Here is a 16,137-nt window from a genome sequence, read left to right on the forward strand (position 1 = left end):
CCACCGTAGGTTCTCCTACAAGCTTCAAAGGGGAGAGGAGGGAGTATTCTGTTGGTTGCAATCTGCATCCTCACTGCTAGATGCCACTAAATACTAAACACTGGTCCTTTAAAAATGGTCAGTAACAGAAAGCTAGTATAGTGGCTATTTACTAGTAGTATAACTGTGAATTAATTATTAATCAGTTTTTTGTTTGTTTTGGGTTTGTTTGTTTTTTTTTTTTTTTACTTAAATCGCAGTTAAACCAGCTATTTGCTCAGTCGGTCGTTGGTCTGCTACCTTAACAAACTGACGATTAAAGTCTCCTTGTCGAGATTTAAACAACCTTGAAGTAAGTAAAAGTTTGACTTCAGTTGTTTCTTTACGAGAGGTGCACTGGGATCATTGTACTTTAGGACACGACAACTGTAAGTATCTGTTAAGAAGACTAGGTCAAAACCTAGTAACGTTATATGGCTGGCCCGTGTTTGGTCAACGTGTGAAACTGGCCATTTTGTTACATGGATAGTCAGTGATAGTGTCTATAATGTGAATTCCTGGCTATTAAATGTTAATTTGCAATTTCCTGTAGTGGTCCCAATAATATATGCTGGTAAATTGTACTGAAGTAGCATATCACATGACGTGGTTAAGAAACGTTTGAGTAAAATAAAAAAAGATTAGAAATGCAGTTACAAGAACAATACTTTCCACTCATATCTTGAGATGTTTGATTTGAAAGAAACTTATTTTAATTTTAATTATAAATATTCTAATTATCTGTTAACTCCGCTTGCTCTTTCATCTTTTCACTCTGCACATGTTTCTTTTTTTCAGTCTTTATTTAGTGTTTTGTCAGAGTGATGGTTATTTGGGGTGCTTTAACTGTGCATGCGCCTTTTTTCTGCCTCTTCATCTGCATCTCCAGAGCGGCCGCCTCACAACTGATAGAACAGCTACATGAGTCTCGTGTTTTACCTGCCAGACTCGTGTTTTAATGCTATTGTTCATCGTTTGTGATGTGGAAATGTCAGAGAAATAAAAAAAAAAAAGCTTGCGTCCTGGTATTAGTTCAGTTATAAAATCCAGACGCACCGCGGAGGGTCTCTCCTGCCGGCTGCTGACAGCGCTGTCAGCCGGAGAATCGATCACACTGGACGGTAGAGGAAGAGACGTTAGAGACGCTGGCATGTTCCTGTTTAAACAGGAGTTTAGCCGACTTCAGTACATTTAACACTGACTCTAAACTTCATCACTCACTCACTTATTACTCGTACAGCGTGGCTGTGGCTCAGTCAACAATAAATCGTCTTCTGATTAGAAATAAACTTGCATTCTGTGTGTGAACTGTCTATAGCTGAATATGGTGCTATCCTGCTTTGACATACATCGTGTTGGTGTTCGAGTTTGCTGTCTGTTGTGGTTTAAAATGTTCTAAAACGGGTGTAAAATATTGTTGGCAATTCAAATTAATACAAAAATCATGAATGTTGCGACATCATTATATAGACTTTGTCCTAGCAGCCCAAACTCTGACTGACTTCCAGCGTCCCTGGAATAATTACAAACCAAAAACTCAAACAACACAAGAACAAATCGATCAGGTTGTAAACAAACAATGTCATGTCACAAGTCCACAAGTCTTTTAGATTTGATTAGTGTTCCACATTTCTTCACTGCAGTTGAGAGAAAGTGGCAGACATTAACTCCTTTGATTATGACACAATGACATTTTACATTTGTCCTTACTAAATGCTTTTTGAACATACAAATATTTACTTTCTCTCATTGAAAACAACCCTTAGATGCTGTTAGGTAATTGTTGATTTTTTACTCTGTACATGATTTGGAGTTTTGAAGTCAACCAGATCTTTAAATTTTAGTGTTTTTAACTTAATAAAAAGTGAGTTTGTTGGTTCTCTAGAAATAGTTTTGTTTATGATTCATATGGCTCTTTTTTGAAGAAAAAGTTATATATGGGAGTATAAAGGAACAGTATAATGTGTATAATGAAGCTTGATTTAGAAAATCTTTGGCTTTATATAATATTGCAATTGATTTTGATGTTTCAACATTAATATAATTTGTATGTGGCCTCCAGCATAATTTATTATCTATTATCACTCCAAGAAATTTAATTTCAGTCACTCTTTGATTGCTACATTATTTATCACGAGTTTCTTATTTGAGTTATTTGAATGATTACTAAAGATTATATATTTCCTTTTACTTAAATTCAGTGTTAGTTTATTTGCATCAAACCAACTCTTTAGCTTTTTCAGTTCCTTTTCCACTCTATCCAGAAGTTGTTTCAAGTTGTCCCCACAATAAAGAAAACTTGAATCATCTGCAAATAGAATAGTTTTCAGTGTTTTGGACACTTCACATATATTATTGATGTATAAAAAAAACCCAAAACAACAATGGTCCCAACACTGAGCCCTGGGGAACCCCACAAGTAACCTTTAGTAATTGTGATTTGAAATTTTGTATTCAGAAATACCACTACTGCACATTCCTTATTTTTTATTGCCATTGTTATGTCTTCTACAGATTCTATAAGTGCAAATGAAATTGTCCTATTAGCTCTAAATCCATATTGCTGTCCATACAGTGCATTATGTTTTGTGATGAAGTCAGCAAGTCTTGTACAGAATATTTTATTCCAGTATTTTTGAGAACTGTGGAAACAAGGAAACAGGTCTTTAGTTTGAGAGTACCTGTCTGTCTCCAGCATTATATATTGGTATGACTTTAGCTGTTTTCATTGTCCTTGGAAATACACCAGTTTGTAGAGACTGGTTACAGATATGAGTCAAAGGTTTTGCTATACATTCAATAATATTTTTAACCGTGGACATGTCATTTCCATTCCAGTCTGTGGACTTCTTACTCTTGAGATTTTCAACAGTGTCAATCATTACTTTGTCATCTGTTCCTCTTATAAACATAGATTCTTTAACATATATATCTTTACTTTCCACATCATCTTTACTAGAGGATATTTTTTTTCATAGAGAGCAATTGTAATTGACAAAAATGATTCATGGGCTTCACCTACATCTTCCACATATACTTAATTCCAGTCTTGTTTCATTAGGTCTTCTCTAAAGGAATTAATAGCACCTTGTGTTTTGTGTCTAATTATTTTGAAGGTTTAACATCTTTCTTGGTCCTTGGTAAATAAATGAGAAACCTTTTCTAGTTTTGTAGGATAATGTTTTTGTCTGTCTAATGTCAAAAATGTCTTCTTGTTTTTTAGCCAACAATCTTAATGACTAAAGCAATTCTCTGAATTTTGCTGTAGTCCAACATGAGGTTCATATTCATGGTTTTGGCCAAAACGTCTCAACAACTGTTGAATGGATTGCCTGCAAAACTAATGACGTTTTCATCAGCCTCAGCTGCACTTTGTTTTTAGTGCTAATTAGCAAATGTTAACATAATAACATGAGCTGCAATGATGAATCGATTAGTTGATCAACAGAAAATTAATCTGCTATTTTGTTATCAAATATTTTTTTATTCATTTTTGGAATGAATATGCAAAAAATTATCCTGTTCCAGCTTCTCAGATTTGAAGATTTGCTGCTTTTATATGTTGTATAATAAACCAAATATCTTTGGATTGGACTGTTGGTCAGACCAAACAAGACGTTTTAAGACGTCAACTTGAGCTGCAGGAAAATATAACACATTTTTCCACTATTTTCTGACAACTAATAAACTAAACGATTAATCAGTTATGAAAATAAGCCTCACAGAGCTGCTTGCATGTCTTCAGATTGTTGTTCTTGTTAACATATTTGAAGCATGTTATCTTTGGATTCAGTGTGGACAATGGTCACCTGTCAAGCCGAGCAGATACAGTAATTCAGTCACAAAATAACTTTTAAAATCCATAACTGAGGGCATTCCTAGTCCTTGTTACTGGCTTTAACAACCTGTGACTCATGCTCATGTGTTTGTATTTCTCCATAGACGATTATCGACCATGTCCCAGACTATCCCTCCGATCCTCTCCGTCCTCCCCACTCGGGCTCTGGTCGATGAGAAGTTCAAGGTGTTGGTGGAGAATCTGCCTGCAGGATCTCCAGTAACTGTTCACGCCCTCCACCACTCTGAGGACAAGGACTACTGGGAGGCCTATGCCCACTACATCAGTGACCATAAAGGAACAGTGTCTGGTGGGTTCTCCTCCTCTTTATCACAAACATATTTTAAACTAAAGTTTTGCTGTCTGTCCTTAACTTTACAGCTGGTTTTCCTACTGTTTGTATGTTTTGTTTTGTTGTTGTTAATAGTCGATTGCTTTTGCAGTTGCAGAGGATTTGAGTTTTGGCGGGACATACACAGGAAAAGAGCCCATGGGTTTGTTGTGGAGTATGCGTCCTGTCCCAGGCAGTCAAAAAGGCCTCAGGTAATACATGAAGTGCTGTCTCTGTGAAACTGCAGTCCAGGACTTTGTGATGTCATCTAAAATCAATATCATAATTAATTGTCTTATTTACCAATGTTATGTTTAATGAAACAATTTCTTATTAGATACACTTGTGCACAATTCTCCATCCTCACTGTAGCTCTCTGATTTATTTTTTGTGCTGAACAACAAACAGAAAATCATAGATAACATTTTGGTAGCATATTCAGTTACTAGCAACCCTTTTAGAAAGTCTGCAAAAATAGGCTCTTGTTCACATCTCTTGACAATCAACATATGCTGCATTGTTGCCTACTTTAAGTCAGCATGACAAATTGCTGGTAAGTCTTGACTTACAATGTTTTGATGTTGGATTGCTAAGATCAACAGCTTTGTATTTAACATTAAGCTGCTTGAGCTAATGTTAGCTTCAGCTCTGAGTCCTGGAGGTCTTGATTCAGAGCTTTTAGGTTTATATGCTTAAAATGATGATATGATGTGTAAGTTTAAATAAAGGTTCGGACAATTTGACCATATGTTCACAAATTCTCAAGCGGAGTTCCGTCCAAGTCAGGAATTTCACCCAAACTATACTCCAGTCACTCTTTCCGTGTAGGAGCCACAACTGCTCCTAGACAAGGAATCCCAGACAACACGGTCAAAATCCTCGGCTGTTGGTCTTCCCAAGCTTACCATAGCTATATCCATCGGCACCTCATTGACATCCAAAGAGCCCATTCTCATCTAGTCCACTGAAGTTAACTTTGGGGGATGATGAAGCTGAAAGCTCATAGAGATGTGCCCCCACCCTGAGTCCCAACTACCAGGTTCCTAGATACTCCAGTCACATCACGACTCCAATTGGCCCCGTTCATCCCCATCCAATTGACCGACCCCCTTTTATCCCTCCCCTCGTCCCCTATCATCTCACTGTACACAACGTCAATCAACCTCCGGCTCCTGTTCATCTCCCCCGGCGATCGACCCTCTTTCGTCCCTCTCCTCTACCCTAATCATCCCAACGCAATTGACCCTCATCCAATTCTTCCCAAATCTTCTCACCAAACCCAATCTTTTAAATACAACACGAATGGTATGGTCTTTGTTAGGGAAAATCACTAAAATACAGTAGACAGCTACAGCAGAGTGCACAGAAATGGTGGAAACCCTGTTTGTCATTAGGTGAAGTTTGAACACTGTTAATGTTAAAGCTGAAGTGCCAGACTTTTGTCTGTAAAGGGGGGCGCTCAGCTGTGATTGTCTGAGTACAAAGATGTTACTAGCACGAGGGGAGGACATTTCTCTTCGTTTGATAACATTAAAAGTAAAGTTAGAATTTCTGTCAGCTTCCCGACTTTTTAAAAGAGAATTTGATCCCTTTGGGCCGATAACATTTAGAAAGTCTGGAAGGGTTGCACAATTAACAGCCAAACAGTCGGGAATGTTGCCCCCAACATGAGATTTTAAAACTCTGTATACTGGGAAATACAAAGAGATTTATCTGCTGGTGATAGGCTTAATTAGCCTTGTGTGAACTCGTTTGGCAAGGGCTTGGATGTAACAGACATTCATTTATATGTAAAAGTTCTGCACTGCAGGTTTAAATGCCCTTTTCTTTACCTGTCAGGTTGAGAAAGATGGACGTCCACAGCCCCATGCTGGTCAACATCTCGGTCTACAGTGGACACATAGCTGAGGGCTTCAGGGAGCAGCCTCCTCTGGCCTCAGCGCTCACTGAGAGATGGTACATGGCTCCAGGGGTCCGGAGGATTGATATCAGGGAGAAAGGAGTGCGAGGGACTCTCTTTATACCTCCAGGTATAACCTGCATAACCTCCAAAAACATCTCCAGTTTACTGAACTTCAAAAAACACCCATTTTTTTTCTTTGATTTGGGCACGATTAAGGATCGCTTTCTTTAAAAAATCATTTTCTTTAGACCGAGTTTGTAATCTGTTTCTCCATGCCTCAGGTCCAGGACCCTTCCCTGGGCTGATGGATATGTGGGGAGGAAGTGGAGGGCTGATGGAGTATCGTTCGGCCTTGCTGGCGTCCCATGGTTATGTATCTTTGGCGCTGCAGTATTTCTCCCCCGGTGAGCTGAAGTCAGCAGAGCTAGAGTTCAAATATTTTGAGGTTTGTTATTTTATTAACTGTACAAAACAACAACATAAAAACATTGACTAACTCGTAACTCAGATACCAGTAAAATTGGCTCCTGCATCATTGTCATTGGGGCTTCTCTGGGTGTCATGGTCATACTGCAAATTGCTGGAAAAAGTTCAACCAACATCAACTTGCTAAACAACTGTGCGTCTTCACAAGAGTGTGTTTAAAACTTACCAGTACTCACTGAGAACTTGGCGAGGACTTTACTCACAAACTTTGCTGGTACATATGTAGCATGAAATTTGAGTTTATCGAACATTCTTTCTTTTCTTTATCTCCTGGTACCTCCTTCTACACAGGCGGCATTTAATATTGTCAAGGATCATCCTCAAGTGATCCCAGACAGAGTTGGAATTTTTGGTCTTTCCATTGGCGCGATTGTGACCATGTATTTGGCAGCTGAGAGCACCATTATCAAGGTAACAGACCCAAAAAATCTTGGAGTTGCTTTTTCTTTAGCCTTGAATATGTGGTTGTTAACTGTGTGTCATGGAGGGCTGACCAACACTTTTATCATCATACTAATCGGTGAAATCTATTGATGTAATTTTTTGTTGGATTGAAAACTCAATAAATATCATCATGTTGTGTTCCAGCCTCGATGTTGTGTTTGTGTCAGTGGCAGCCACTGTTTTCCACGTGGGGAAAACCTCACCATATTTGATCAAACTATTATCAGGTAGGTATTTGGTTCTGTCAGTAACATAAATACAGCACACACAGTTTCACAGTTGGACTGATCAATGAATTAATTATTACTTGTGATGGCAGGAATTTTCACAAGGTACGTGTGGATGAGAACGACTATCAGATATGGCGAGATTTAATTCTACCAATTACCAGTGACCTCTCTCTGAAAGTGGACGTAAGTATGTTGCTCTATATATTGGTTTCATTAAAGTCTGCAACTCATCTGCTACCCTTTATGCCCTTTATGTGATGTTTGTTTGTTTGTGATGTAATGTACATTTTATATAATTGCACTATGCACTGCAACTCTAACTGTAATATGCACTTTATTTCGCACTTGCACTTTTCTGCATTCTGTAGATACCTATGTTTATGGTCAGGCTGCTATGCACTATGCACTTTATATTTGCACCACACAGCTGTCTGTTTTAATCTATGTCTGTATTTAGGTTGCCATGTAGTGACTGAGGTCAGGACGGGAGTGGGAATATTTTACTCTTTTTTTCCTTTTACCTTTTATTTGTGTACTTTTTTATCATTCTTGGGTATGGAAGAAGTAATATGTGTATGCATGAACTGCACTGTATTTTGAGCTGCACTGCATAAAATTCCAATCAACCTGTTGAAATGGCAAGAAAGTATTGAATTGAATTGAATTGAATTGAATTGAATTGAATTGAATTGAATTGAATTGAATTGAATGAATGTTTAGCAAGTATAATGTTTACTGTGTTCACCATCTTAGTGTGTTAGTATGCTAACATTAACTATAGCTGAAGTGGATGGGAACATCATTAGTTTTGCTGTTACTGAAAATTACTAGCAACTTTAGAAATAACTGTACCAGCAACTCTTTAACATTACAGGGAATTATTTGATTCACTGTGAATATAAAATGACTCATTGTTGGAGCATAAAACATTGTAAATATAATTGTTTAAAACAAAGTAAAAAGGTTACCAGTTTAACATTGAGGGGAGGATTCAGTCACAAGGAGACACATTCACCTTCAAAAATGCATAAAAACAGATTAATCCTACGGTGTCTGTTGTCCATAGCTGCTTTATACTGTATGAGAAGCTTCTCCTTCAGTTCATTAAATCCCTACAGCATCTGAAGGCAGCAGGACAGATGTGTTGACACATCTGCAGCCTCTGATTTGATTCGACTGTATTTACCTTCATTAAATCACATGCAATAGCAGGCTGCTACAAATAACCCCACACACCTCTACACACATGAGTGTTATAACTCTGTATCCTGCCTGTCAGATGTCAGCTCATTAATCCTGTGTGACTTCTTTCCAAGTTTCTTTTTTAAGCACATGTGATGTTTCATGTTTTATTCCTTAAATACATTGCTGTGCAAAAGCTGGTGTCACATCAATTAAAGTTAAAACTGCAATAGCGTTGGATTGATGCAATCATAAACAGCTTCACCAAACTATTTTTTAAATGATGTATTTCAATCTTCATTGTCCTATAATTAACTGTTCAAAAAAACACACTGCTTTTGTAGGCTGCAGATTTGTGGTGCTGTGTGTTCACATCACACCACTTGGCACCAGACAACAATTTGCTTTCTGTGTCTTCATTTGTTGAGTCATTGTTACCACCTCCTGGACAGTAAAGTTAAAAAAACAACTTATAATGGTTCATTCTAACTAACTTCAGTTGTTCCTTGTGGTTGATGCTTTGTTAGATGGGAAAAATAACCTGTCCAATGTTGTTGGTCAATGGTCATGATGATCAGAGCGTAGCTACATTGGAGTGTGCTGAGGATGTGAGTACACACACACACACATACACACACACACACACACACACACACACTGGACAGTGTTTACAGTTATGTCTGCACTTGATTACGGTGATAATGTATGCATGCTTTTCCCTCTTGATTCTGTGTATCTTATATGAAAAGGTGGGATGGTCCATATTAATCAACAGAAGGGAGCAGCATTGTAATTTATGTATTAACCTCTGTTCTCTGGTCACATATAAATAATGTACTTACAAATACTTTCAAATACTCTGGAATGAGCTGCAAAAAACTTTGAAACTAAACTCTCTTGTTTCACCTGAAGATTTTAAAATGATACTAATACTCGCAATCCCACTTGTAACTGTTTTACTTAATGTGAAAATGTCAAACGTGTGTGTGTGTGTGTCTTTCCATGCTTAAACTGTGTATGTTTATTATTGTACACAGGTCTCTCTTGAAAAAGAAACCCTAATCTTAATCAGACCACTTGTTTGAATGAAGCATTAAATGAATAAATTTGAGCATTCGGCATCATTTCAATCAGACTGCTTGTGCAAATTGAAGAGGATCATGTTATGTCATCACATTTTGTTACTTTTTCATTGCGTCTAATTGTTAATACAGTGGGAACTGCTTATAGTGATCATTTCTGTCCGGGTCAAATTGATCGCTGTAAGCAGATGATCATTATAACCGATTTTTTTTCTTTTTGTTAATTTCTCACCATCTAATTGACATTTGTATATTTATTACATGAATATAAAGTAATGAAATGGGCAGTTTCACTATTTACTGAATTTTATTTGAAACAGCTGTTTCAAAGGTTTGTTGTTTCACTGCTGCATCTCATTGGCTCGTCTTTGGCAGTTTGTCATAAGCTTCAAGGAGACTACGATTTTCATTGAGAGAAAATTTTTCCTTCTTTTTCTCCCATCATGATTTCAATGTGCGCGCAGTACCTGCCTCAGGTCACCAGCAGGCAGCAGACGGATTGTGCGTTTAGGCTGCGGGGGTGGGGGCCACAGGGGTACCGCAACGAGAAAGTTGAACCAGAATTGAAGTAAAGTTAGGCTTTTGCTGACAGTTTCTCAACTCATTTTAAAAAAGACGAGAGAGAGAGAAGCAGTGAATGAGAAAGTGAATGAGGAGAGCAAGCAGTGGTAGTGAGAAAGCCGGTGAATGAGAGGAAGAAAACGTTATTTTCTGATTGTTTCAAATGGAGGTGGAGGTGTCCACACAACCCTGCAGAGGTGCACTGCAACGCCTGATAACTATGGGAGTAAGGTAAAAAGGAAATAGAATTACCATAGTTTAAAATGTTTTTTTCCGTATGTTTTCATGTATGAAAAAACCCAAAATGAACACTGTAAGCAGACTTCTTGATTACTATAAGCAAATTATTTAAACAGCACTTGTATAGGACTGGTTCTGTCCGAGCTTTTTGATCCATATAAGCGGTTGATCACTGTAACCGTGATCACTATGAGCGGTTTCCACTGTAAAACAAACAAAATTACATGTCTTAAATCAGATAATGTCACCCTAGGGCTGCAGCTATCTATTGTCATGACAACAGGTCCAAATAAATTTAAATCCATCTTTACAGAACTGAAAAATAAAGGCTCATATCACATCTAATAACTCAGTTACCTGTGTACAAAAAATACAGCCTCTGGTTAAATATGTCCACCAAGCACCACACATTTGTTTGATCTTTGACCCCCAGATCACCCAGATGATGCATGCAGCAGGGAACGATCACCTGCTGACCAGAGTGCATTACCCTGACACTGGACATCTGATTGAGCCGCCCTACTCGCCTCACTTCAGAGCTACTAAGTATTTAGTGGACACCACAAAAGCCAAAGGTGAGTTCTACTTGTTACAGGGTCAGACAGGGAGGTGACTATAATACTATACTAACAAAACATTCACCTTTTATCAGAGAACCAAATGATGATTTCTTTTATTGTTATCAGATGAAATGCATCAGAAACACGCGATACTGTAAAAGTGGAATTTCAGCCAGGAAATGTAGCTGCAAGCATGCAAGAAATATCAGGGTGGCGGCTCACCATCGTCCCTGTGTAGGCAGATCACTCCATCTTTAGGGGTCCCTGAGTGATCATTTGTTGGCAAGTAGCTCAGAATGTGATCAGAACGTGAGTCAATGAAGATTTATGAAAGTGAAATTCATGGAGCAGAGGATTGTAGCCTTTCCAAAATTAGAGCTGTACTGTTGGAGCAGCTGTTAACAGCACAGAGCAGAAAGGACGTCATGTCATCTGGTGAAACTGGACAACATTAAAAAATTTATGTTTTTTATGTCATAATTATTATTTTAATGGCATTTGATGACTATATTTTCACTGTATAACTGATTCTACAGGATCTCCTTGACAAATTTCTTTACAAACGCTCTTAAAAAGTGAAATCCTTTACATATATTACAATGATAAACATGAGTTTCCAAGTGAGGTCCCACAAGGAAATAATTTCTGCAGCAATTTTCAAACTTGCGCCACTTTAGGCAGTGAGCCAACAGTACAACTTTTACTACAGTAAGTTATTGCTGTTGTTTCAAATGTGTTTTGCGTCTTCAACTGAACTTAAACCTGCATTAACTGAAGCGGAATGTATTTGCTGGGGACTGGTGTGACAGAATGATGCTCAAAATTACAGGACTTTGCAGCCCTGGCGTCAATGTGACATGACAATATGACATGACATTGTGTTCTGCAGTGACTTTACTGTGGGGAGGACAAACCAAACCCCATTCAGATGCTCAGGAGGACTCCTGGAGGAAGATCTTGGCTTTTCTACAGCAGCATCTTTACTCCACTTCAAGTCCCAAAGCCAAGATGTGAATGATTACATAAACTCAGATAGACCCCAAATCACAGCTGGAAAAATGTACCATTAATATATACAGACGGGTGACAATTTAAAGGAAAAACCAGGCTTGGATGCTTGACCCCTACAGTGAGGAGATCCAGTGGCTCTGTTATGCTCTGGGGGGCATTTTGCTGGCATGGTTTGGGTCCACTTGACCCCTTAGAGGGAAGGGTCACTGCAAATCAATACAAAGTTGTTTTGAGTCATCACCTTTATCCTATGATGTAACATTTCTGTCCTGACGGGAGTGGTCTCTTCCAGGATGACAATGCCCCAATTCACAAAGCACAAGGGGTCACTGAATGGTTTGACGAGTATGAAAATGATGTGAATCATATACTATGACCATCGCAGTCACCAGATCTCAACCCAATTAAACACCTATGGGAGATTTTGGACTGATGTGTTAGACAGTGTTCTCCACCACCATCATTAAAACACCAAATAAGGGAATATCTTTTGGAAGAATGGTGTTCATCCCTCTAGAAGAGATCCAGAGACTTGTAGAATCAGTGCCAAGGCGGATTTACAGTGACCCTTCCCTCTAAGCTGACAAGTAGATCCAAACCATGCCAGCAAAATGCCCCCACAGCATAACAGAGATAACAGAGCCACCGGATCCCCTCACTGTAGGGGTCAAGCATTCAGACCTGGACCAGTTTTTCCTTTAATTCATCACCTGTCTGTGTATACTCTATATATACTACACCTTACTAATTGGTATTGGGTACTCACTTTATTGATCATGTGCCTTTTGATGTGATTAATTGAAGTGCACAAAATATGTTCTTGATTTAGCGGACCATCTTGTTTTTTGGGGTCAAATTGTGCCTCTATTTTCATTATTTGTGTCCACAAAGCCATAATTCTGAACGAGACAGACTGAATGAGTATTATTACTAAGGCTGCAAGTAATCTGTCCAGTATTTTCTCAGTTAATCGATTAGTCCTTGGGTATATAAAATCTCACAAAATGGTGAAAAATGTCAATCACCATTTCCCAAAGCCCCATATGCAACCTGACATGTCTTGTTTTGTCCCGACCAACAGTCCACAAACCAAAGATATTCAGTTTACTGTCATAGAGGACTAAAGAAATCAGAAAATATTCATATTTAAGAAGCTGGGACAAGAATATTTTAATATTGTTTCTTTAAAAAATGATTCAAAACGATTACGCCTACTATTAAAATAGCTGGTGATAATTTTCTGCCAATCAATTAATCAATTAATTTATCATTGGAGTTCTAATTATTACGACTCAATTATTTAGTCTGACATAGCTTCTTATTAGGTGTTTTTTGAGGGAAGATTATCCTAACCAGTCAGAAGTGATTAATATTCAGCTGCTGTGATGCAGGTGTGTTAACCAGTGTGTTGTACAAATTGATTGTTAAAAGTCACTGTCCACTTAAAATGTATTTTTCTTATTGTTCCTTCAATTTTTAATGAGGGGGAAGGAGTAGATGCCATTTTAAGAATTTACTGTAGTAATTTGAAATTTGTATGTGGGAAAAACATGTCAGACACACATTATTGTTCCAAGCAAAGTATTTTTTTAATGTCTTAATACATGTCTGGAGGGGATCTTTAAATATACAAAATTACACAATGTTATCATATAATAACGCACAATCAAGTGTCCTGATACAAAAAAATAACAGAGAGCGTGAGATTTCCATATTATTTTTCTTTATTACGAGGCTTCAAAACATGGTCACTTGCCAAACAAACATGGAGGAGACTGTGTTTAATCAACTCAGGGATTTTGATTTAAAATAATACAAGAGACTAGGGCTCGTACATTTTTGGTAGATTGTTATCTGTCGGTATTAGTATAAAGGGGCAGTGTATAGGATTTAGCGTCATCTAGTGGAATGGACTTGGCAGAAATGAAATATGTGTTTTCGGGAGCGGGTCCTCTTCCAGTGGGTCCACCATGTTGCATCACAATCTTTCTACAGTAGTCTAGAATAGACAAACCAAACACTGGCTCCAGAGAGGGCCTTTCACATGTAAAATAAAAAATGCTTACAAATCTGTGATGGATGTAGTGGTTTCTCACTATCAGTTTGAGAATTTTATTCATGCTCCCTTCAAACAATCATTGATGGAAAGTAACTAAATACATTTGCTCAAGTACTGTACGTAAGTATAATTTTGAGGTGCTTGTACTTTACTTGAGTATTTCCATGTGATGCTACTTTATACTTCCACTCCACTACATTTCAGATGGAAATATTGTACTTTCTACTCCACTTCATTTATTTGACCGCTTCAGTTACTTTTCAGATGAAGATTTGACACAATGGATAATGGTTTCTTCACCAAAAATCAAGTCCAAAAACTGAAAACAGATTTGTGTATCAGAACTTTGTTTTTTTCTTCTTTCCTCTCCCATTAATCATCTCACGACCCCTCAGATTTATCTGGTGTCCCTTTGGAGGGTATTCAGTTACTCTCCACCACTGATCAGCAGTGGGTTACCAGCAGGTTTTTAAGGTCTGATCAGGGTTGGTTGGTTGCTCTTTGCTCCAGACTCTAAACTAAAGGAGACTGAGCCTTTGACTGCACCTTTAAAAAGCAGCTCAAGATCCACCTGTTCAGACTTACCTTTGAATAGAAGTGTTCTATTTATCTATTTCTATTTTATTTACTATTCTTACATTGCGTTTCTATTTTCTTTTTGTCTTCATTTTTTATTGTGCAGCACTTTTTGACGTCTGTCCTAGGAAGGCGCTTTTTAAATGAACTTTACTCACTCACTTAAATTATTAAATGACGTGAAACAATAAAATATAAAAGACTGCTTTTTTGCTGTCTTGTCAAACATTTAGGCAGGTGGATGCTCTGTATTTCTAAGCTACGGCCCTAAATCCAGTTAAGAAATCTAAGTCAAATATCTTAATATTCATTCACGTACATTTAATATGTAATATTAAATTTACTGCTCGCACTTTAGGCTGTAAGTGATTCTAGAAAGCTCAGAGCAACTTAAATGGTGACTAGCAAAACATTTATCTCTGTTTGGAGCGGCTGACACACACACAAACACACACACACACACACACACACAGCCACACCCAAGGTGACTTCCCATTAAGAAGGAAGGAGGAGCGAACAAGTAGGGAGTGAAGGTGAAAGTATTCACTCTGTACAGACTCAATTTTCAAGTCAACAGAGCAGAACTAGGAAAACGTCTAAGGCAAGGTGAGTGTTAATATAAGGGCTGCAAATAATGATTACTGTCATAATCTGCTAATTACTTTTTGGATCAATTGTTAAATTGATTAAACTGTGTCAGAAAAATATGATATCACAGTGTTGACATCTCCAAACGTTATTTCTTTTTATCTTTTCCCAGTTTCTGCGTCCTCACAGTGATGTAACGTGGCACACTGGTGCGGTCAAAATAGAGAGAAGTCACAGTTAAGAATGACTCAGATGTTTATCTGAAGTCTGTTTGTTGGATTTAAACCAGAGTCAGAGTCAAACCTACATCATTGTAGTAAAGTAATGTAAACTAATAAGAAGCAACTAAATTGAGAGATAGAACTGGGTTTATTATACTGTGTATGTCTGTGTGTCTCCAGTGTTACTGGTTTGTCTCTCAGACTCCTCCTACTGATAATATTACTGTGACTGCTAATGTTAATGTTACAGCTAATATTTCTATTGTTGCTTTTGTTAATTTTAGTGTTACTTACCTCTACAGTTAATATTACTATTGTAGCTGTTAATATCCTTTTTGCTGCTGTTGCTAATATTAATTCCATCATCACTCTCATTCGTCACTACCATCTTTACTGTATCATACTGCTCATGATACAGCTACCACTACTGCTACTGTTAGTATTACTTTTTTGCAACAGTCTAAATTACTAATACTGCTAATGCTGGTATTACTGCTTCTGTTAATGTTAATACAGCTAATATTACTATTACGGGCTCTGTTACTTAAAACTACAGTTAATCTTGCCACTACTGCATCTGCTACTTAGAGATATGCAAGGCTGATCCATATGCATATAAATGATCAGTATCAGCTAAAATAAAGCTGATCAAATGCAGATCTTTTCATTACTTTACTGCTGTGTTTAGTCCACTTCAGCCTTTAAAATATCTAAATGAAAAAAAATCAAAGAATTAAATATGATGAAATACAGTATACTCTGTTATATGTAGTCCCTAAAAATGTATTTACTGTGTCATAATGAAAA

General features: G+C 37.6%; 1 protein-coding gene across 2 annotated transcripts; it reads left to right on the plus strand.

Moving 5' to 3' along the window:
• The first annotated feature begins 45 nt into the window (after positions 1–45).
• LOC122975039 (peroxisomal succinyl-coenzyme A thioesterase-like) lies at positions 46–12,013 on the plus strand. 2 transcript variants are annotated; one of them, XM_044343199.1, is made up of 11 exons: positions 46–331; positions 3,961–4,166; positions 4,300–4,399; positions 6,027–6,217; positions 6,372–6,535; positions 6,868–6,987; positions 7,165–7,247; positions 7,340–7,433; positions 8,960–9,040; positions 10,749–10,890; positions 11,765–12,013. In XM_044343199.1, the coding sequence occupies exons 2-11, from the start codon at positions 3,974–3,976 to the stop codon at positions 11,887–11,889; spliced, it is 1,293 nt and encodes a 430-aa protein (XP_044199134.1). In that variant the 5' UTR covers positions 46–331; positions 3,961–3,973; the 3' UTR covers positions 11,890–12,013. The 2 variants fall into 2 exon arrangements, with proteins under 2 accessions (XP_044199134.1, XP_044199135.1); XM_044343200.1 differs by lacking the exon at positions 11,765–12,013 and adding an exon at positions 11,002–11,316.
• Positions 12,014–16,137: the final 4,124 nt, after the last annotated feature.

Source organism: Thunnus albacares, chromosome 23 (genome assembly GCF_914725855.1).
Source record: "Thunnus albacares chromosome 23, fThuAlb1.1, whole genome shotgun sequence".
Lineage (NCBI taxonomy): Eukaryota > Metazoa > Chordata > Actinopteri > Scombriformes > Scombridae > Thunnus > Thunnus albacares.